A 24,404-nucleotide genomic window follows, 5' to 3' on the forward strand; every position below is an offset into this window, starting at 1 on the left:
TAGTCAATTTAGAATTGTACCTACCACTAGGCAGTCTCACAAGTGAAAGTGTTATCTTCCTAAAGTAGCTTATGAAGTAGACATGTTCACAACTAATAGATTAGTTTAGGTGCCGTGGAAACACACAGAGGGGAGCAGTTTTACATGAAGAATCACCAAAAGGGAAGTCAGTCAGCATTTTTCTCATATTCAGAAGTCATCTTATGCCTATCTTATGTGATTTTTTTTCATGTGAATGAATATATTTTTTCTAGGTTTGTTTTTCTGTTTAGTTATCTCATATGTAAATATTGCTAGTTTAAATATTTAACTGTTTTCTAACAGCTGACAAATATTTTAGCTTCTTTTGATATCTTTATAGCAGAAATTTAAAAACTGTTCTTGCCATGTTCTGAGTCAAGCGTAGGTAATAATATTGTATAAATTAATTGGCTCTTAATGTTGCATGGGTTGGTTTCTCTAATGAAGTTAGGAAACATTCAAAATTCGATTTGTTCTTAAAGTAAGTGAAGATTTGAAGAGTGATATAAATATATATAGAAGAAGGACTGTATTAGCAACTCCTTTTTTTTTTTTTTAAAAAGAGTTTTGCTCTGTTAACCCAGGCTGGAGTGAAATGGTGTGATCTCGGCTGACTGCAACCTCCACCTCCCAAGTTCAAGTAATTCTCCTGCCTCAGCCTCCTGAGTAGCTGGGATCACAGGTGCCCGCCACCACACCCTGCTAATTTTTGTGTTTTTTTAGTAGAGACAGGATTTTGCCATGTTGGCCAGGGCGGTCTCGAACTACTGAACTCAGATGATCTGCCCACCTCAGCCTCTCAAAGTGCTGGGATTACAGGCAGGAGCCACTGCGCCTGGCCTAAGCAACTTCTTTTTAACACTGTTGATGTATTTTAAACTATATTTAACAATATTAAACTATATTTTAAACTTTATATAACATTGCTGGAATGACTGTTTGAGATAACCTGCTAATTGAACACAAATCAGTTGAAAATCTGGTCTGTTTTCTGCAGGAAGGGTTTTCTAGTTTCAAGTCTAGGATAATTCTTTTCTTAATTTCCTACCCCCCACCTGTGTTTTCATATTACTTTTCTGTACATTTATTTTCAGTATTCTATAGATTTTACAACACTATAGAAATCAAAGGAATTGTTACTCCAGCTTGGTCATTTAATATAGAAGATGGATGTAAACCGTGCTTCTTGTCATCACTAATTTGGCTGTTTGCATTTAGGATTCTTGCAATATACAGTTACAGTGTATCACAATCCTTCAAATTTCAAAATATTTTTTCACAAGAAAAATATGTTTTATTTAAAGATAAATTAATCTAAAAGTAGTGCCAAATAGGACTGCTTATTAATATACATTTATGTATCACTAAGGATAATTACTAATTAATACTTTTACACAATTAAAAAATGTATAAACACCGTTAGCTACATAAATTTATGTAGTCCTAAACAACCTTCTGATAGGTGTTATGATACTAGCTTTATAGATTGCAAAATTGAGTCGCAGAGAAGTCAAATGACTTGCCCAAGGATAAAGAATTCAGTGGCAGAACAGGAACTGGAACCCATATTTGGATGATTTTGAATCCAGAAGTATTTTAATTATATTTAATCAGTAACTTCTAAAATGCTTATGAATGTTTTATTTTGGCTTAAACGTTTGTCTTGAAGTTCTATTTATAATATATGATATGTAAACACTGATTTATATAGTTAATGCAAAGATAACTTCAGTCTGGTCTTTACCCTAATGATCGCCAACTAGAGAAAAGTCATCCATATAAATGAGGGTCTATAACAGCTTTTCCCAAAGTGTGAAGCATGCTAGTGTAGGTATCAAAGGAGTATTTATTATTTTAATGTATTTCCCAGCCTAAAAAGCCACGAGCCCTCAGATCAGCCAACAACTGGTTGAAGATCCTACGTTAGTGAAGCCTAAATCTTCCTTAAAAACTCAAACTTTCTTCTTCCCTATCCTCACTTCTCTTGAAGCTGTCTTTGTCTGGCTCCTTCCCCTCTGGGCACATGCAGTCTCCTCATAATTTCCTCTAGTCTGTCACTCTTGCCTTTCCTATATTTGACTCTTCATACTTCTTCAGTAATCCAACTCTTCCTCTTCGGCTCTCTCTCCCTTTTTAGTTTTTCTTCTTCTTCTTTTTTAAATTCCTTTCCAAAATCCACACGTCAAACACCAATGTCCCTTTTACCCCTTGGGTTCTTCATAAAACTTTCATATCTACCTTAGCCCCGCCTTCCTAGTCGTGTCCCACCTCCCATCCCATCGCAGCTCCTCCTCCACTCAACCCACCCTAACCCCTTAACCTGTGACTAACAGAAATAACCTGCTGTTAACAAAATCTGTGGTATGAAGTGTTTCTCACCAAACCAAGGTCTAACCGGTTCCAGGGTTGGGAGGTCTTGTTTTTTTCACCTTGGCTGTTTCATAACTGAACTCCATAGGCTCTCTCTATACTTGTCAGTGTTTTCTGCATTTTTGTGCTTATTCGCTATTGCTGAGCTTACATTCTGAAGTTTTGGTGATCCAAAATGTTCTGGGGTTCAGGAATAATATGGGGAACATTTTAAAAAATAATTAAGAGCAATTGACAAAGCCTCCTGCTTTAGAAGGGAATTTTGGCCTACAAAGAACCACTGTTAAATCAGATTGGACAGGAGGTGATATCAAAGAAATATGCAGGTATTAAGGGTATAGACAAAACTTCTAATCCTGAAGCTTGGGAAATACTGCTCTGGAGTATTTGGAATTCAAATTTATTCATATAGTTAGTCACTTATTGATTCATGCATTCATCATGTGGTCATTCAGTCAATCACAAATACTTATATTAAGCATCTCCTTTGTACCAAGCACTGGGCTAGCTATAGGGTATGCAGTAGTAGTGACAAAAATTCAGAGTTCCAGCCCTAATGGAGTTTCCTGTGTAAGGGAAGGGAGATTCCACGTGCCTTCATGAAAAGCAGACTTTTTGTTTCTTAAAAAAACGATGTTCTTAAACAGATTTTAAATATATAACTGAAGTGACAAAAATGTACTCTCTGTAAATTGATAACATCTAGTAGATGTGTTTCCACTTGGAATTTCCATTATGAGAAATAAATGTACCAAACCTAGTGTCAGAAATTACTGTGGACCAGGTTAGAAAAATAAACACTTTTCACTTGAAAATACATCACTCCATTATTTAGTATTATAAAATGAAGAAGAATCACTATTACTGCTGTAGTTAGTAAATGAAAGTATATTTGCTTTCACAAATGTTGGTTTGATTTTGAATCTCCTGAGATGCTGGCTGAGCTTTAAGGACAGACAACTTCCCACAGGCCACCATCTCTAATGATTGGAGTCACCAGTTCCAGATTCACTTTTTTATATCTGTGGAGGTGATTGTGGTATTCCTGGAATGATCCAAGAATATCCTTTAAGGGCCCTTCATAAAACTCGTCTCTTCCAAAGAACAGCAGCAACTCAAACTCACAGCAAGGCTACTCAAAACATGTATGTGCTCACGTTCATCTGGGAGTGATCCACTGGCTGTTGTAAAACAACAAAATGCATTCTGAAGAACCTGAAACTGTGGCAAAGGAACCTGCCATCTTCCAGCATAATGTTCAACCACTTGACAGAAGTGTCCACAGTAATCCCGACTGCTGAACCCCCCGCTGCCACCACCTACAGCTGTAAGCCCTACAGGGACAGGGACCTATAAGGGGACTCCACAATGGCCATGAGCTCTTTTCCGAGTCATTCAGCCTCTTGGTCGCTTTCTTCCTCTGCCATGAGGTTCTCACTGCCCAGCGCTTACCAGCCCCTGTGCTGCGGCCGCTGCTGTAGCTGCCTAGACTAACTTCCCAAATTTCAAAATATTTTAAAATGAGAAATGATATAATCTATTAATATAATCTTTTTAATTATAATTTGCTTAGGCAGTTTTCATTTTGGGCTGTATTTTCTTTATATCCATACTGATTTTTGTTTGTTCTATCAAATACTGAGATGCCATAGTCTACTATCCCTGCATTCAAAATTTTGTTTGGGATGACCTCGGAGCATAATTCGACCTCTGTACAACCTTAACTAAGGCAATGGGGTATTAACATTTCCAACTGAAGCTACAGATTTGTCTCTTGAATTGTTATGGCTCTGTAATGAATTACCCCTTTTATCTGAATTACTTTCTTTATCTCTTATAATACTCTTTGCCTTGAAGTCTACTGTTTTATTTACATGCCAACTTTCTTATCCTTGTTATTTGCATGGTATATCTTTCTCCATTTGTTTTCATCTCATTGGTCTCACAATTAAACTATATAACTGTTATGTATATATTCATATATAGTATATATAATATGTATTTTAGATATATGTATTAGTCTGTTCTCACTTTGCTATAAAGAACTACCTGAAAGACTGGATAATTCATAAAAGAGGTTTAATTGACTCACAATTCTGCAGGCTGTACAGGAAGTGTGGCTGGGGAGGCCTCAGGAAACTTACAATCATGGCAGAAGGCAAAAGGGAAGCAAGCATGTCTTACGTGACCAGAGAAGAAGAAAGAGAACAAAGAAAGAGATGCCACACATTTTTAATACCAAATCTCATCAGAACTCACTATCAGGAGAACATCAAAGGGGAAGCCCCTCCCCATGATCCAGTCACCTCCCACTACGCTCTTCCTCTAACACTGGGTATTACAGTGTGACCTGAAATTTGGGTGGCGACACAAATCCAAACCGTATCAATATATAATCATTATATATATGAACTATAATTGCTTTTTAATCAGTTTTTATAATTTCTGTTAATTGGAGTATTTAATCCATATATAATTACCCAGATTTTAGACTGTTTAAAATGGTATTGAAAAATGGGATTTCAGTACCATTTTAAACAGTCTAAACTATGGGTAATTATAAATGGATTACTCCAATTAACAGAAATTATAAAAACTGATTAAAACAAACACTTTTCATTTTCATTTATTCGTTTTGTCTTTACCAGATTGATTTGTCTTTATCAGATTGATTAAAAAACTGTTTAAAACAGAAACAGTCTCTTCATTTTCGTTTATTCATTTTGTCTTTATTTATCAGATTGATTGTGTTCAAGTTCACTGACTTCCTTATACTTTCTTTGTTTTTCTTTGGAGATGGAGTCTTGCTCTCTCACCCAGGCTGGAGTGCATGGAGTGCAGTGACACCATCTCAGCTCACTGCAACCTCTGCCTCCCAGGTTCAAGCAATTTTCCTGCCTTAGCCTCCTGAGGAGCTGGGATACAGGTGCATGCCACCACACCTGGCTAATTTTTGTATTTTTAGTAGAGATGGGGTTTTACCATATTGGCCAGGCTGGTCTCGAACTCCTGACCTCTAGTGATCTGCCTGCTTTGGCCTCCCAGAGTGCTGATATCTACAGGCGTGAGCCACTGTACCTGGCCTAGTTTCCATTTTTCTGTTGATAACTTACTTTTATTCACTCATTAAGACTATATTTTCTTTTCTTTCTTCAATATATTTTCCCTTAGTTCTTTGAACATATTTATAAGAGCTATTTTAAAGTATTTATCAGTTGAATCTAACATCTTTTGGGGCCATTTTCTATTGACTGCTTTTTTCTTGATGAGTCACATTTTCCTTTTTGATTAGTAATTTTTAAATTATGTACTGTACCTTGTGGATGTATAATGGAGACTCTGGATTTTTTGTTATTTTTCTTTGAATACTGTTGATTTTTAACCTGATAGACTGTCCAGTTACTTGCTGTTCATCCTTAACTTGTGTAGGGTTAGTTTTACACTTTGTAAACGTAGATGCGTGGAAAGATCAAGATGTTTCCCAAATTCTTTTAAATTTGTAGGAGGCAACCTCCAAACTGTGTTTCCCTTTGGATCTTTCAGGGTTTAATGTCAGGTTTTTTTAGGTTAGTGCTAGAATAGGTCTTACTTTAGAGCCTGGTTTTTTCTCATAAGATGTGTCAGCTGAATGTCACAAGAAATGAGCAAGGTTTCTCTACCTTTTTTTTTTTCTTTTTAAGAGACAGGGTCTGACTGTGTTGCCCAGGCTGTCTCCAACTCTTCGGCTCAAGCAGTCCTTCCGCCTCCGCTTCCCAAAGTGCTGGGATTACAGGCATGAGCCACCACGCCTGGCCTACTCTACTTTGACTTGTCTTGAAATCTTGTGTTCTTCCAATGCCACTTAACTGCTAGTGTATCTGTTTTACTATAATCCCAAAACAGTTACTCTCTAGTAAATCTGAGCTACTTTCTCTCTGGGTAGCCCAGCCTTTAGCCAAGTACAGGCATGTGACTTCTAGGGATCTCTCTCTCCTAACTTTCCAATTGCCTGCCCAGAATAATTTAGCTGCTTCGTTTGTCATAAACTCTAATCTCTGCCTCCTCAACTCAGCAGAACCATGCAATCACATGCTGTACACTGGTTGCAATATTGACTTTTGTCAGCATTTCTGGGCAATTATGGTGTTGACTTGGTGAGTTTCTCTTCTCTTGAGAATTATAGTCTTGTGTTTATTTTATGAAACCTGAATATAGTTGCCTCGTGTTTTGTCACTTTTGATGGTTGTTTATAATTGGAGGGCTAGCTAGTACCAGTTACTTCATCATAGCCAGAAGTACATGAATCTGAGTGATAAATATGCAAATTTATTGTGTCATCCTGGGACTTACCTGTATTTTCCATTGGTGACTTGTTCAAATTTACTCCCCAAATAAAATTTTGTACCTGGGTTTTATTGGAGGGGGAACAAAACTTTCTGTATATCAGAAGAGGCATAACATTTTATGATTTTGTAAAATTTTATTGCATTGTGTAGAGTATCTCGTAAGTGATTCTTCTCTGTTTCCTCTGGGGAAGACCCAAGCATATCTTTGGTTTACCTTATTTTGATCAATATAAGTATCAACTCTACATGTGGATAGTGTTTGACAAAAGATAACTAGAAATATTACCTGCTAAATGTTTTTTTAAAACTGGAAATATATGGTGTGACCAGAAGTAACATAAATTTTTGCAGATATTTAGTCATTAAATATTTAGTGAGTGCGTGTTTTATTGCCATTGCTGGCATTGTACTTGGCACTAGGTATATAATGGAGAACAAAACAGGCATGCATAATCCCCATCCTTGTTGAATTTACATTCCACCATGGGAGACAAGCAATAAATACAAAGAAACAACATCAAAAATAACAAATTATGATATCTGCCAGGAAGAAAACAAATAGGGCTCTAAGGCTGAGAACAGTGAGTTCCTGCCTTAGTTAGGGTGGTCAGAGAAGCTTCTTTGAGGAGTTTTATATTTAAACTGAATGGATAAGGAGGTAGTGTCCTTGTGAGAGAGGTGGAATTAGGTACTATGATGAGTTTTTAAATACCTTTACAATATCCAGAAAGATCCTTAGTAAAATTTCGTTATATTAGAGGAACTGAGAGAAGATAAGTGTGACTGAAGTATGAACAAGGGGAAGAAAATGAGAAGATTTAAGTTGGCAAGGTGGACATAGGTTAGATCATTTAGGACCCTGTAGTCAATAGTCAGGAGCTTGATGTCTTCTCATCATCTTTTCTTCCAACCCTGAGTAGGGTAACAATATAATTTGTTGTACAAAAACTGGCATACTTCTTAGTAAAAAGGAGCACCAACTGGAAAATCGCATAGATTCTGCCTGCAGATTACCTTTAAATATTTTTTTTTTAATATGCTTTAATTTCTGGGATACATGTGCAGAATGTGTAGGTTTGTTAACCTAGGTATACATGTGCCATGGTGATTTGCTGTACCCATCAACCTGTCATCTACGTTAGGTATTTCTTCTAATGCTAACCCTCCCCTAGACCCTCACCCACCGACAGGCCCTGGTGTGAGACATTCCCCTCCCTGTGTCCATGTGTTCTCATTGTTCAACTCCCACTTACAAGTGAGAACCTGCAGTGTTTGGTTTTCTGTTCCTGTGTTAGTTTGCTGAGAATGTTGGTTTCCAGCTTCATGCATGTCCCTGCACAGGACATGAACTCATCCTTTTTTATGGCTGCATAGTATTTTATGGTATATAATATATATGCCACATTTTCTTTATCTAGTCTATCATTGATTGGCATTTGGGTTCATTCCAAGTCCTTGCTATTGTGAACAGTGCTGCAATAAACATACGTGTGCATGTGTCTTTATAGTAGAATGGTATATAATCCTTTGGTTGTATACCCAGTAATGAGATTGCTGGGTCTAATGTTATTTCTGGTTCTAGATGCTTGAGGAATCGCCACACTGTCTTCCACAATGGTTGAATTAATTTACACTCCCACCAACAATGTAAAAGCATTCTTGTTTCTCCACATCCTCTCCAGCATCTATTGTTTCCTGACTTTTTAATGATCGCCATTCTAACTGGCCTGAGACATTATCTCATTGTAGTTTTGATTTGCATTTATCTAATGACCGATGATGAGCTTTTTCTCATATGTTTGTTGGCCACATAAGTGTCTTCTTTTGAGAAGTGTCTGTGCATACCCTTCACTCACTTTTTGATGGGATTGTTTTTTTCTTGTACATTTGTTTAAGATCCTTGTAGATTTTGGATAGAGCCCTTTGTCAGATAGATAGATTGCAAAATTTTTCTCCCATTCTGTAGGTTGCTTGTTCACTCTGATGCTAGTTTCTTGTGCTGTGCAGAAGCTCTTTAGTTTAGTTAGATACCGTTTGTCAATTTTGGCTTTTGTTGCCATTGCTTTTGGTGTTTTAGTTATGAACTCTTTGCCCATGTCTATGTCCTGAATGGTATTGCCTAAGTTTTCTTCTAGTATTTTTATGGTTTTAGGTCTTAGGTTTAAGAGTTTAATCCATCTTGAGTTAATTCTACTTACTATCTATATAGCCTGCAGGTAGTTTAATGTCTCTGTGTCTCAGATTTCCCATTTGTAATATGGGGAAATAATACCTCACTGGGAATGAAGATTAAGTAAGATAATACATGTATTAAAACACGCAGTGCCTGGCACATGCTGGGCACTGCGTGTTTTAATACATGTATTATCTTACTTAATCTTACTTAAGTAAGTAAGTACTTACTCAGTAAATCTGTTCTTTCAGCAAATATTTATTGAAAGGTTATATGTGCCAGACATCATACTAGGCAACGGGGATTAAACAGTGAATCAAACACAGAAATCCTTGCCTTCATTGGGTTTATATTCTAGTGCTGAGAAGTAGGTGATAAATGTTAAAAACAGTGTGTAAGATGGTAATAAGTGAGATGGAGCAAAAGCATAGCACAGAGAATGGAATATGGAATATGCTGGCAGCAGAAGGGGACGGTGAGCTGAAAGTTTAAGTAGATTGATCAGAGTAGACCTCATTGAGAAGGCAGGATTTGAACAGGGATTTAAGGAAGATAAGGACTGAGCCAGCTACAGGAGGTGACTCCAGGCAGAGAGAACGCGCACAGTTGATATGGGTAGCTGTAAGGGGGTTTTAAGCAGAGTGACAGGAAATGGTTTATGTTCTAGAAGGATGACTAGGCTATGGATAGCAGAGAGTGACGGCAGGGAAACAAGTTGGTAATTGAAATAAAAGATGTTGAACTAGGGTGGTATCAGTGGAGTTAGTTAGAAATGGTTGGATTCTGAAACTACTTGAAAGTAGAACTGACAGGATTTGCTGATAAATTTGATAAGCTGTTTGAGAGAAAAAGAGGTGCCAAAGGTTTTTTTTAGCTAGAGCAACTAGAAGGATGAAGCTGCCATTTACTGAAATGGGGAAGAACTGTAGGAGGAATAAATTTAGGGGTGAAGATTAAGAGTTTCATTTTTAGGCATCCTTTTAGACACCCAAGCATAAGTGTTAGCAGTTGTTACTTATTACTTATCCAATAAATGTTAACTGTTATAATTTATTGGCTCTGTGGTGGACAGTTTGCTGTGTTCTTGGAATTAAAAGGATGGTCAAAAATGGAAAATCTTCTTGCTCTTATGGAACTTGCAGTCTAATTGGAAACATAGGGATTGATCAGATGACCTCATCGTTGGTAGTATTTTTTGTCCTTAAAAAAAACTTTTAAATAGGGTATCTAAAGAGAAATAAGAGTGACTTAACAAAATCATAGGTATTCCTTGATATCTAAATTTATTGGGTTCTTATGGGCAGATATTGAGGGATATGTATACATTGATGTTTCAAACTACTTAAATAAATGTTTTTCTTCAGTAGACATATCTTGTAAGTTTCTTATTTAACAGCACCTCATTCTTAAAATTGGTTAGCTTAATTAACATGAGAGAATGAAGCTTCATGAATTTAGCTTCATTTAGTTGAAATGAAGCTCCTCTGCTTAAAACCCCCTAGCAGCTTCCCGTATTATCTTTGCATGTTCCCTCTTCCTGGAGTCACCTCCTGTAGCTGGCTCAGTCCTTATCTTCCTTAAATCCCTGTTCAAATCCTGCCTTCTCAATGAGGTCTACTCTGATCAATCTACTTAAACTTTCAGCTCACCGTCCCCTTCTGCTGCCAGCATATTCCATATTCCATTCTCTGTGCTATGCTTTTGCTCCATCTCACTTATTACCATCTTACATACTGTTTTTAACATTTATCACCTACTTCTCAGCACTAGAATATAAACCCAATGAAGGCGAGGATTTCTGTGTTTGATTCACTGTTTAATCCCCGTTGCCTAGTATAATGTCTGGCACATATAACCTTTCAATAAATATTTGCTGTAAGAACAGATTTGCTGAGTATTAAGTGTTTTCCTTTGTTTCTTTCATTAAAAATGTTTTGCTTTTACTTTTTATCAGCTAAGGATCATTTTTGTCACTGAAGTTTTTAATAGCATTAGAATATGATCTGTTTACCTTTCATAAAATGAAAGTACTAATTTTTGTATTTCAAAAAATCAACAGGTTCGTCATAAGGCATCGCAGAAAGTTTATGCTATGAAGCTTCTTAGTAAGTTTGAAATGATAAAAAGATCAGATTCTGCCTTTTTTTGGGAAGAAAGAGATATTATGGCCTTTGCCAACAGCCCCTGGGTGGTTCAGGTAAGCATACTAACTTTTATAAGTTTATTTCCTTTTTTAAATGAGTGCTTTATTATTTATGAGTTGATTTTTGTGTGTCAAGCCTTATGCTTCATTTACATAGTAACAGTGAAGTCATTTTTATGCAATCTTATTCAAAACATTTGTTTAATGTTCCTAAACAGTATGTCCACATAGATACGACATGAAATACTTAAATTGGTATATGGAAGCAAGTATTACTTGCAAATTTTTCTTCTTAATTCTTTTATAAAGAATTAGCTTGAATACCAATATGCCATTATTTCATACTCACTTATTCTTGTGATTTACATAGTAGGAACATAGTAAATTCGTTGAATCAACTGGAAGGATATATATATATATATTAATATTAGTTAGAAGTTCATGTGGCCAGGTGCAGTGGCTCACATCTGTAATCCCAGCACTTTGGAAGGCTGAGGCAGGGGGATCAGGAGGTCAGGAGATTGAGACCTTCCTGGCTAACATGTAAAAACTTGTCTCTACTAAAAATGCAAAAGATTAGCTGGCCTGGTGGTATGCACCTGTATTCCCAGCTACTTGGGAGACTGAGGCAGGAGAATCACTTGAACCCAGGAGGCAGAGGTTGCAGTGAGCTGAGATCGCACTATTGTACTCCAGCCTGGGCAACAGAGTGAGGCTCCATCTCAAAAAAAAAAAAAAAAAAAAAAAAGAAGAGATTATGCCTAAGTTTGCCTCTTACTTGACTGTGGGTTAAGGAATTTGTGGTTCTGCTTTGCCTTCTTTTTTTTTTTTTGAGATGAAGGATCACACTATTGCCCAGGCTGGAGTGTAGTGTCACAATCTCTGCCCACTGTATTCTCCCCTTCCCAGGTTCAAGCAGTTCTCCTGCCTCAGTCTCCTGAATAGCTGAGACTACAGGTGGCTGCCACCACGCCTGGCTAATTTTTGCATTTTTAGTAGAGATGGGGTTTTGCCATGTTGGCCATGCTCGTCTCAAGCTCCTGACTTCAAGTGATCCACCTGCCTCATCCTCCCAAACTTCTGGGATTACAGACATGAACCACCGCACCTGGCCTTTGACTTCTTTCCTATTATATTTCTCACCAGCTTCTCTGAAATTATTTTTTATACTAGTAACTAAGTCTGCAAATATCTTTGAACAAGTGTCATGAGTAAGATATGTATATGCCAGTTCTTGTTCAGAATGCTTAAATGATCTGGGAGTTTGATACCTTGCTTGTGGAAAGCAGTTCAGGTCCCCCCAACCCCCACAACACACAAAAAACCCACTTTTGACCATGTTATTTAGAAGCTCATTACTGTTGTTGCTTTTTTATAAGGTTGACCCTCACTCCTGCTTTCTTCCCACTTTTTAAAAAATTATAGGCAGTGAACAGAAATTCTGATATGTACAGCGAAACTAAAACTTTTAAGGTAGATTCTATACCATGATAATTTTTCTTTTTCCTTGAGACAGTCTCCCTCCATCACCCAGGCTGGAGTGCAGTGGAATGATCTTGGCTCATTGCAACCTCCGCCTCCTGGATTCAAGTGATTCTCTCGCCTCAGCCTTCTGAGTAGCTGGGATTAGAGGCACTCACCACCATTCCTGGCTAATTTTTGTATTTTTAGTAGAGAGAGATAGGGTCTCACCATGTTGACCAATCTGGTCTCAAACTCTTGACCTCAAGTGATCTGCCTGCCTTGGCCTCCCAAAGTTCTGGGATTACAGGCATGAGCCACCATACCTGGTCTGTATACCATGATAATTTATCTGATTAAAGAATAATTGCAATAAAGTATTTGTTTCATTTTGAGCTTTAAATGGCTTTCATAGTAGTAGATTGCCATTTCCTAGGTTGATAGTCTTTGTTCTTTAATTCTGCTATGTGAACCTTTATGAAGTGTTAATTGAGATAGAAGAAAATCTGCTGATTATTAAGGTAATTGGGATAATGGATCTGAGGAAGCAAACCAATAGTGAAACATAGTACAATTGAAAAAGTAAATCCGATTATAATTGTGGCCTTTATATGCTTATCTCTCTTGGTAAAGAACAACATTCCGTGCACCGTTATATTTTTGTGTATAAAATGTTTGACTTTTTGGGAAAACTTGTCAAAGTGACTGACTTTTTTTTTTTTATTGTTTTATTCAGTGATTTTGAATATTTTCACAGAGTTGTGCAATCATCACCACTACCTAATTTTAGGACATTTTCCTTACCCTCCAAAGAAGCCCTGAACCAATTAGCATTTATTCCAATTCCTCTTGACCCCCACCCCTGTACTATTAGTCTACTTTCTGTCTTTATGGATTTGTCTACTCTGAAAGGTAGATCACACAACATGTATATATGTCTTTTGTGATATCTTTCACCTAGCCTAATCTTATTAACATTCATTCATTCATGTTATAGCATGTATCAACACTTAATTTCTTATTATAGTTAAATAGTATTCTGTTACATGGTTGTACCACACTTTGTTCATTCATCACTTAGTGGACGTTTGTGGTGTTTCTCCTTTTTGACTATATATGAATAATGCTGCTTTGAGTATTCTTTCATAAGGATTTTGGTACATATGTTCACACATTTCTTTTAGGGATCTACATTGCAGTGAAATTAATGAGTCATTGGATATACCTATAATTAATCTCATTGTATTATTTCAGTTTTCCAAATCTTGGCTCTTATTTTTAAATGACTATTCAATATTTAGTTGTATTAATGCCCCAATAGTTTGTTACTATATTTTTGTTAGAAATAGCTCTTTTCATTTTTGTTATATAAATTAATCACAGTAATAGGTCAAGTCTTGGACCTATCTGTATTTCATAGAAATATATTCTTAATGTGATTTCAGAATTCAATAGATGAATATTGACATATTTTTAAAACTTTTATTCTTTTGCAGGTAGAGAGGGCTTTGTCTTTTTTAAGCCATTTATATATCCAGTTTGCTGTGTTTTTCTAGTGTTCTTATTTTTATGGCAAATGCTTCCCTGCTTTCCTTTGTAGTTTTATGACGCAAATGTGTACCACTAAACACCTTAGTTTAGTTTTGGCATTTAAAAAAAATTTAAGTTCAGATATATCTTTTAAATCTCTCAATGTGGAGAGTTTCCTTCTTTCATTTTCTTTTGTCCCCAGGTGGAAGAAACCTGGATTTTGCTGATTTCTTCTTGTGGTGTAGTTTAACATGTTTCTCTCTCACTTGTATTTTGTAAATTGGTTGTTAGATATAGAGGCTTGATCAAAGTCAGGGTTGATTGTGGAAGGGGATGGTGTGGGACTGCTTCATAGGCCAGGTTCATAGGCCACCTATAAGAAGGCTAATCTCCAGTTTTCTGGTTAACCAGCTATTTGTGCTCAGTGTCTTGATATATCATTTACTAAGGGTTGTAAAATGATGATACTTCAATTCAATCATTCCTCCTTGCTTATAGTGATTGGAATACTTCTGTGAAGAAAACTATTTCTGTTTACTTGGTAGTTACTCAGGGGTGCAGTTCACACTGGAAGGACAGGATAAATGCTTTATTCTTTGGTTGTATTTACCAGTTTTCAAAATAAAAGTGACCAGTTTTGGGGGAGAATCAGTTTGAACTCATGGACTTAAAACTTGTTTAATGTGTTTCAGTCCTTTCAAAATTTTATTGATGCTCAAATTATGATACCTTTCACTAGTGGGATCAGAATGAGATTGGCTTCTGAAACCTTTAATGAAGCCTTAATAGTCTTTTATAGCTTGCTTGCAATGTGATGTAACAGGGTGCTCCTGTCTTACACATTTGCTGCTCTTGATGTGGAATTAACTGTGCTTGCAGTTCTGTCTTTTATACATGTGTGAGTTTTTCTTTAGAATAGATTCCTAGCATTGGGATTGCTAGGTCAGGTGGTATGCACATTTGACATTTTGATTGGTAGCACCAGATTGCCTTGTTAAAAAACTTTTTTACAAGTTTACATTATCGTTGTATAGATGTTCTCTCTCACCATATTTTTAGCAAATACTTGATATTGTAGCTATTTTAAATTCTTACTAGTTGCATGCTTGAGAAATAAGGTGTTTCTGTGTTAAGTTGTACTTCCTTGATTACTTAAGAGATTCAGCATATTTCATATGCTTATTAATAATTTATATTCCTTATACATTAAACCTAAAAATATAATTTGGACAGGTATGGTGGCTCACGCCTGTAATCCCAGCACTTTGGGAGGCTGAGATGGGCAGATCACGAGGTCAAGAGATCGAGACCATCCTGGCCAACATGGTAAAACCCCATCTCTACTAAAAATGTAAAAATTAGCCGAGCGTGGTGGTGTGCACCTGTAGTCCCAGCTGCTCAGGAGGCTGAGGCTGGGGAATTGCTTGAACCCAGGAGGCAGAGGTTGCAGTGAACCTAGATTGCGCCACTGCACTCCAACCTGGTGACAGAGTGAGACTCTGTCTCAAAATAATAATATTAGTAATTTATAATTTTTATACATTAAACAATGTATAAGATAAATTTCATTGCTAACATATAAGGAACATAAATGAGTAAGCAAATGAAATATGCTAATTTGTTACAGTGTACTGAAAAAGATTTCAGAGTAGTGTAAAATTTGAAGTAAATGATATTTGCAATAGTGACTTTTTTCAAATGAGATACTGAATTTGACTTACGAAAATTTTGTTAAGTAGTTTTGCTTCTGTGCGCATAGATTTGACATTTAATTTTTTTTTTTTTTTTTTTTTTTTTTTTTTTTGAGATGGAGTCTTGCTCTGTCGCCAGGCTGGAGTACAGTGGCACAATCTCGGCTCACTGCAAACTCCAACTCCCAGGTTCAAGCAGTTCCTCTGCCTTAGCCTCCTGAATAGCTAGGACTACAGGCGCCACCACACCTGGCTAATTTTTTTTGTATTTTAGTAAACATGGGGTTTCACCATGTTGGAATGGTCTTGATCTCCTGACCTTGCGATCCGTCCACCTTGGCCTCTCAAAAGTGCCGGGATTACAGGCATTAGCCACTGCGCCCACCCGATTTGACTTTTAATGTAATTATTTAAACATGGGCTCTTGTTTTTTTTTATTATGGAAAGATTAATAGACATAATAGACATAAAAGATTAATAGACATAGTACTACTTTTTTATGTGCTTTGGTATGGTTTATATAAAATATAAACCATTTCATGAGGCTTGAATGAACTTGCTTTCAAAGGCTTCAAGAAAAACATTCTTTTTTCTTTTTTTTAAAGAGGCAGGGCCTCACTCTGTTGCCCAGGCTGCATTTAGTACAGTGACAAGGTCATAGTTCACTGCACCCTCAAAACCCTGGACACAAACGATCCTTTCACCTCGGTCTCCCAAGTAGCTGGTACTGTCAGCATCCACCACCATGCTGTGGCTCATTTGTTATAGACCGGGGTCTCACTATGTTTCCTATGCTGGTTTTGAACTCCTGGCCTCAAGCATTCCTCCCACCTCTGCTTACCAAAGCCCTGGGATTATAGGTATGAGCCACTGCACCCAGCCTATTGATACATTTTTCTGTTTTAAAAATGTGTTATGATAAATTTAAACATACCCCAAAGTAGAAAAAAAAGTATATCGAATCCCCATGTACAGTTCACTCAGCTTCACAGTTACCAACCATGGCCAGTCTCATTTCAGTTACACCAGGAATTGCAAACATTTTTTGGTAAAGAGCCAGATGGTAAATATTTTAGTCTTTGCAACCCAACGAGGCAAAGCTGAACACATTATGTAACTATTTATATAATGAAAAAACAAAATTCTACTCAGTTGTTATTGGTGAAAATCAAAAGGTAATAAATACAGTTTTAAAAATACAAGTCTACCAATGACAAGAATGAAATTCTTTTTTGGATTCAATAACATTTTGCTCAACTGGGGTCCACAATTAGTGTTTCCTGTCATCAAAATTAAGTGCAAATACTCATCTGCTAATGCTGGTGTGTACAAATATTTTACATATTCATCTTTGAAAATGTCCTTTCACACAACTAGGGATTGCCAAATACTGTTATTATCCACTAACACATGATTGGTTTTTATCATAGACTTTATTTTTTTAAGTTTTAGGTTTATAAAAAAAATTGAGCAGAGAGTATAAAGTTCCTGTCTGTCCCCAGTAGTTTTCCCTGTTACTAATATCTTACAAATATATGAATGAACCAATATTGATACATTATTATTAACTAAAGTCTTTATTCACATTTTTTTCATTTCTATCTGATGTTCTTTAGTTGGTTTAGTTTTACCTAATGTTTCAGGATCCCATCCAGAATACCACATTACATTTAGTTATCATGTCTTCCTAGGCTCTTCTTGGCGTGACAGTTTCTCACACTTTCCTTGTTTTTGATGACCTTGACAGTTTTGAGGAGTACATGAGTTATAGGATGTGGATGCTTCTCTATTGGGATTTGTCTGATGTTTTTCTTATGTAGTAGACTAGGGTTATGGGTTTTTGGAGAAAGATTGTAAAGTGCCATTTTCATGCTGTCTTATCAGGAGTACATACTAATGTATTATTTATGACTGTTAATGTTGACTTCAAGCATATAATTTTGACTTACCATATTTTTTACTTGGAGAAGACATTTTCAGAAAATTAAAAAATTTTTCTTTTGTTAGTTCCAGGTTAATCATTTCCAATAGAACGTTAGGTAGAAGAAGCTCCTTGTTTGCAAAGTTTAAATAGATTTTGAAATACGGATATTTCTTTTGCACTTACATTTGGGCCAAAAATGCCGCTTCAAAATGAGGAAATTAACATTGATACATTACTGATTAATATTCAGATCCCATTCGGGTTTTCACCAGTTGTCCCGGTAATATCTTTTATAGCAGGAGGATCCAGTTTCAAACCGTATCACGTTTATTTTCTTTCAGTTTTGAACGTTTCCACAGTCTTACCTTGACTTACCCTTTTTGGCTGTATTATCCCCCATTAGGCTGCCCCTTTGCTTGGAGGTCCTTTGGACTCTTCTTGTGTTACCAACCACAGGTTCTTAGGCTCCTATGCACTGGAAAATGAAATGAGGCAAGAAAGTGTCCCAGACAAGGCTTTATTCATGGCTGATGCAGGAACACGAGGGAGACAGCACTGGAGCAAGAGTTTTCCATCTGGCTCCCTGAAGACAGGTCTTTTTGGTGTTTTGGGAGCCATGGTGGCATAAATAAGCATGAGATATATGAATGTCATTACATGTGCAGGGTGGAGCACAAGGTGTGCAGGTGCAGTGGGAAATCTTGTTAGTATACACATGGCATGATTTTTTAAAATAGTGAATAAGCCTCTCCCTGGGTGGGGAGTTTAGTATCAGAAAGAGGCAAGGCGTAAAGATTAGCCATTCTTCTGGTCTTATGCACATATAGGCGATAGGATTAACTCCCTGGGGTAAGATTTAAGGTGGGATGCTGTGTATTTTTGTTTCTTTAAGATCTTGCAATCAGTGAGTATGGCGCCTTGATAAGATTTAGTGTGGGATCCTGCTTATCTTAGTTTCCTCAAGTTCTAGCCATCAGCTTGGAAGGAAGAACTGCGTTTGTCAAGGTGAGGGTAGAATCCTGTCCCTACTGTGTCTCACTTGGGCTTTGGTATCCCATGGCACCTGTCCTTACATGTGAATGGTCCTCCTTCCCTTTCTGAGCTCTGATACCCTCTGTGTGGCTTGGCTTCTGACTCCTTTTATAGGATGTTTTGATGAATAGTAATTCATTATTTTAGTGCCGTAAAAGTTTAATCAAACTTTTATGGTTAATTGCCTTTTGTGTTCATTAAAATTTGTTCCTACCTTGAGATCATAAAGATACTCTGCTATGTTACCTTTCTGACTTTTATTTTTTCCCTGTTAGTCTGTCCTAACATAGTCCATTAGGGCTTCTATAACAAAATACCATAAACCAGGTAGCTTATAAACAAAAGACATTTATTTCCCAAAGTTCTGGTTGCTGGGAAGTCCAAGATCAAGGTGCTGGCAGATTTGTTGCCTGGTGAGAATCTACTTTCTCATATATGGCACCTCGTCCCTGTGTTCTCACATGGTAGAAGAGGGTGAGTGAGCTCCCTTGGGCCTATTTTATAAGGGCAGTAAACCCATTTGTGAGGGCTGAGTTCATGTTATGCTAACAAGGTGACCCAAGTGGCCTCCATGACCTACTCATTTTCTCAGAAGCACCCTCTAATACTATCACCTTAGGATGATGGTGTTATCATACCGTCATTAGATTTCAAAATTCATCAAAATTTGTGAATTTTGAGGGAACACAAAATATTCAGACCATAGCACCTGTGATCAGCCCAGAATTGATTTTTTAATTAAGATTTCATTTGAATTTTGAGGGAACACAAAATGTTCAGACCATAGCACCTATAATCAGCCCAGAATTGATACTTAAGGATTAAATTTTATTTGTTTCCATGTGGATATTCAGTTGTTCCAATATTACATATTGACAAAGCTTTCTGTTCCCCACTGGTGTATGTTACTTTTTATATTGTCATTCATTTATCCATATGTGCATAGGTCTGTTTTGGGGCTCTGTGTCTCACTGAGTTGTTTATCTGTTCTTGCCACCAGTAACACATTGCTTTAATTAGCTTGGTTTACCTTGCTTGGTATTTATTGAAGCTTCTTAGAATTATGGGTTTATAGAGTTCATCAAACTTGGAGGTAGTTTGGCCATTATTTCTTTAAATGTTTTTTCTGTCTCAACTCCTGTCTCCTAAACCCCTGTCCCCTTTCTCAGACTTCAGTTACACATGTGTAATCTGCTTGATGTTGTCGCATAGGTAACTGGTACTCTTTTTCCCACCAGTCTTTTTTTCTTTCATACTTCATTTTGTATAGCTTTTTGCTATGTCCTAAAGTTTGTGGATCTTTTCTTCTGCAGTATCTATTCTATTAGTCTTCTTTGACACCACAAAATTGTTTTGAGATTCATCCATGATTTATATAAATATTTCATTCCTTTTTATTATATCCTTATAGGGAGTTGTGACAGTTATTTATCTATGCATATATTAATGGACATTAAGGCTTTTTTCCGTTTTCTCTCTCTCTCCTTTTTTTTTCTTTTTTTTTTTTTTTTTTGAGACGGAGTTTTGCTCTTTTGCTGAGGCTGGAGTGAAGTGGCATGATCTCGGCTCACTGCATACCTCTGCCTGCTGGGTTTAAGCGATTCTCCTGCCTCAGCCTCCCGAGTAGCTGGGATTACAGGAACCTGGCACCGCGCCTGGCTAACTTTTTGTATTTTTAGTAGAGACAGGGTTTCACTATGTTGGCCAGGCTGGTCTCAAACTCCTGACCTCAGGTGATCCACTCACCTTAGCCTCCCAAAGTGCTAGGATTACTAGCGTGAGTCACTGCACCCAGCCCCATTTTTTCTCTCTTATAAATAAAACAAGAATTATTGCCTTTATTCTGATGGAAAATATGTATAGTATCTCTTTTTTGTTGTTCTAGTGGCTATATTTACCATTTTAACATGCAAATTTAAGTTTTCAAAGTTTATTTTATTGAGGTATAATAACTATACAACTTTATTGAGGTATACAAGTTTTTATACCTCTGTAATACTACTTTATAGTAGAACTTTATTGAGGCCTAATTTCCATACCATAAAATTCACCTGTGTTAAGTGTATGATTTAGTGAGTTTTAGGAAATTTACATTATGCAACCATCACTACCGTCTGATTTTAGAGCATTTCTCCCATCCCAAAGTAGTCACTTGTAGCCTTTATTGACATTTCCTATTACCCTCTAAGCCCCAGGCAACCATTAATGTGCTTTCTGTCCCTGTAGATTTGCTTTTTCTAGGCATGTCATATGAATGGAATCATACAATATGTTGTCTTTTGCATCTGGCACTTTTCCCTTAGCATACTGTTGTTAAGGTTCATCCAGGCTGTAACGTTTGTTATACTTCATTCCTTTTTAGTGCTGAGTAGTATTCCATTGTATGGTGTGGTATAATAAATAATATATCTAGTCTTTGTCACTATTTCTGGCATAGAGCTTCAGAAGCTCTGGAATTTCCTGAGTGACAGGAGTGTCTTTGTTATACCAATGAGGTGACTCAGGTGGCCTCCTGATAGCTTCAGGTAGTGGACTGACCTCTACAAAAGACCAAACACATGATTAGAAGACTAAGGCTTTCAGCTGCCAGACCTCCTGGGAGCGGGAGAAGGAGTTGTCCGGGAAGTAGAGATTGAGTTTTATCATTTGGCCAGTGATTTAATCAATAAATGTCTATGTAATGGGGCCCCCATAGAAACTCTGGATATTGACACTCAGTGGATCTTCCTGGTTGGTTAACACATTGATGTTCTGGTGCCAGGAGAGTGATGCACTTTCATTCCACAGACAGAGGATGCAGAAGCTCTGTAATCTCTTCCAGACTTTGTCCTGTGTATATCCTTTGTAATAAAACTGTAATTGTAAATATAGCACTATCTTGAGTTCTGTGAGTTACCCTAGTAAATTGTTAAGCCTGAGGAGGTTGTGGGAACTCCTGAATTTGTAGCCAGTAAGTCCAAAATGTAGGGAACCTGGGGATCCCCAGAGTGCAGTTGAATTCTGAAGTGAGGGAAATTTTGTGGAAGACTGAGATCTTCACTTGTGGGATCTCATGCCGATAAGCCTTGATGGTTAACGTCCAAATTGTATTGCAGAACACCCAGTTGGGGTGTAAACAGTATAGAGATGTACTCCATTTTGTTCATTTACCAGTTGACGGACATTTGAATTGCTTCCACTTTTTGGCCATTATGACTAGTGAATGATGATGATATGAATATTTACTTATTAGTCTTTGGTGGATATATTTCATTTTTTTTGGTAGATACATACGTGTGAAATCCTTGATTGTCTGCTACATTTATGTTTAACTTTGTAAGAAATTATCAGACTGGTTTCCAAAGCGGTTGTGCCATTTTGCATTCTTACCAACACTTAATATTTTCTGTCTTTTTTAGTATAGCTATCCTGATGGATGTTAAGTGGTACGTCATTGTGGTTTTAGTGTGTATTTCCCTAATGACTAATGCTATATATATCACTTGTATATATTTCCTCCCGACCTGTGGCTCATCTTCTCATTTTATTGATAGTATCTTTTCAAGCCGGAAAATTTTTATTTTGATAAAATACTATGTATCAGTTTTTTATTTTGTCAGATATGCGTTTGTTGTTATATCTAAGAAACCTTGCCTAACCTAGGGTCATGAAGATATTCTCCTGTGTTGTTCTAAGGTTTTTGTAGTTTTAACTCTTAAATGTAGACCTATAATTCATTCTGCATTAATTGTTGCCTATGGTGTGAGGTAAGGTTCCAAAAATATTTACCTTTTTGACTGTGGCTATCTAGTTGTTCAGACTTTTTTAAAAAAATTTCCCCTCAATTGCCCTGGCACCTTTGTCAAAAAAAGTTGTTATTTCTGGATTCTCAGTTCTGTACAGTTGTGTTCAATTGATCTATATATCTTTTTGTATGCCATTAGTTATATTTCACTTTGTTGCACAGGCTGGTGTAGAGTGGTCCAATTATAGCTCACTATAAGCCTCAAACTCCTGGGCTCAAGCATCCTCCCACCTCAGCCTCCCAAGTAGCCAAGACTACAGGTATACCATCACTCCTGGCTAATTTTTAAAATTTGTGTAGAGACATAGTCTTACTTTATTGCCCAGGCTGGTCTCGAATTCCTGGCCTCAAGCCATCCTCCCATTTAGGCCTCCCCAAGTGTTGGGATTACCAGCGAGAACCACCGTGCCTGGCCAGTATTGTCTTGATTATTGTAATTTTGTAGTAAGTTTTGAAATAATATAAGTCCTCCTGCTTTGTTCTAGTTCCAGATTGTTTTGGCTTTTCTGAGTCCTTCGCATTTCCAAATAAATTTTAGGACCTGTTTGTTGGTTTCTAGAAAAGATCCACCAGGATTGAGGTGGAGATTGCATTGATCAGTCTGGGGAGAGTTGCCATTTTGATAATATTGATTCTTCCAATCCATGTACATGAGGTGGTCTCTTCATTTATTTGCATGTTTCCTGTAATCATTTAAACACATTATACACCAACAGACAGATACACACACACACACACACACACACACACACACACACACACACACACACACTCTCTCTCTCTCTCTCTCTCTCTCTCTCTCTCTCTCTCTCTCTTTCTCAATTTGGTAACACCCCCACATACACCCCACACACACACACTCACTCTCTCTCTCTCTCTCTCTATTTTGTAACCAGCCTTATCGTGCTTTCCTATTTCTTCTTTCTCTGCATCCTGATGCCTTCCATTTTGTCTCACATAATCCTCTTACTTGTATTTATTCTTTTTCTGCCCCTCCCTCCCCCACCAGAGTCTTAATCTGTCCCCCAGGCTAGAGTGCAGTGGCACAATCTCAGCTCACTGCAACCTCTGCTTGCCAGGTTCCAGCAGTTCTCCCACCTCAGCCTCCTGATTAGCTGGAATTACAGGCATGCGCCACCACGCCTGGCTCATTTTTGTAATTTAAGTAGAAATGGGGGTTTCGCCAAGTTAGCCAGGCTGATCTCGAACTTCTGACCTCAGGGTATCTGCCTGCGTCTGCCTTCCAAAGTGCTGGGATCACAGGCATGAGCCACTGCACCCAACAGTATTTCATTTTGTCAAACTACAGTCTTGAATAATTTTTTTGAAAATGGTCTATTTATAAAATTTCATTTTGTCATCTCATTTGTTTTCTTGTCTGCCATATTCTAGAACCAAAATTATTTTCCCTCAAAACTTTGAAGATATAGCTGTGTTGCTTTTATATTCAGTATGTTGGCTGAGAGATTTGTTGAAAATATGATTTTATGTTTTTGTATATATGACATTTTTTGGAAACAGGATTTTTCTCTTGGATTTCTGAAAATTTAGCCCTAGCTGTGTAAAGTCTCTATTCATGTAGAGGTTTTCTTGATCTTAGATTTTTAACTTTACTCATTTCTAGAAATTTTTGTTTATTCCTTTGTCGTTCTAGTCTGTACTCTCTCTAGAACTGCTTTTGAGTAGACATTGCTCTGTATTTCATCTCTTACTCCTTCAGTGTATTCTGAGAATGTTCATTTTCTCAATTTTCTAACTCTAATCTGTTCATCTATCATCAGTCATATAGTGAATTCTTACACTTAAGGGTGTTTTTCTGTCCTCATATCATCCTAATGTTTAATTGATGTGACAGCACACACACACAGACACACACACACACACACACACACAGACACACACACACACACTTTTTTTTTTTTTTTTTTTTTTTTTTTTTTTTTTTTTTTT

At 37.0% G+C, this 24,404-nt stretch overlaps 1 protein-coding gene across 10 annotated transcripts in view; it reads left to right on the forward strand.

Annotated features, from left to right (window-relative positions):
• Nucleotides 1-24,404, forward strand: part of ROCK2 (Rho associated coiled-coil containing protein kinase 2) — a 151,841-nt gene that overhangs the window by 73,323 nt on the left and 54,114 nt on the right. For 9 of the 10 annotated variants that reach the window (XM_032294122.1, XM_032294121.1, XM_032294113.1 and 6 more), the window contains one exon: nucleotides 10,949-11,086. The exons of the other annotated variant lie outside the window; for it this stretch is intronic. In XM_032294122.1, the coding sequence (XP_032150013.1) occupies nucleotides 10,949-11,086 (138 nt within the window). The remainder of the gene's footprint in view (nucleotides 1-10,948; nucleotides 11,087-24,404) is intronic. 10 annotated transcript variants of the gene reach the window in all.

This window comes from Sapajus apella, unplaced genomic scaffold, assembly GCF_009761245.1.
Source record: "Sapajus apella isolate SASKATOON/1434 unplaced genomic scaffold, GSC_monkey_1.0 scaffold31, whole genome shotgun sequence".
Classification (NCBI taxonomy): Eukaryota; Metazoa; Chordata; class Mammalia; order Primates; family Cebidae; genus Sapajus; species Sapajus apella.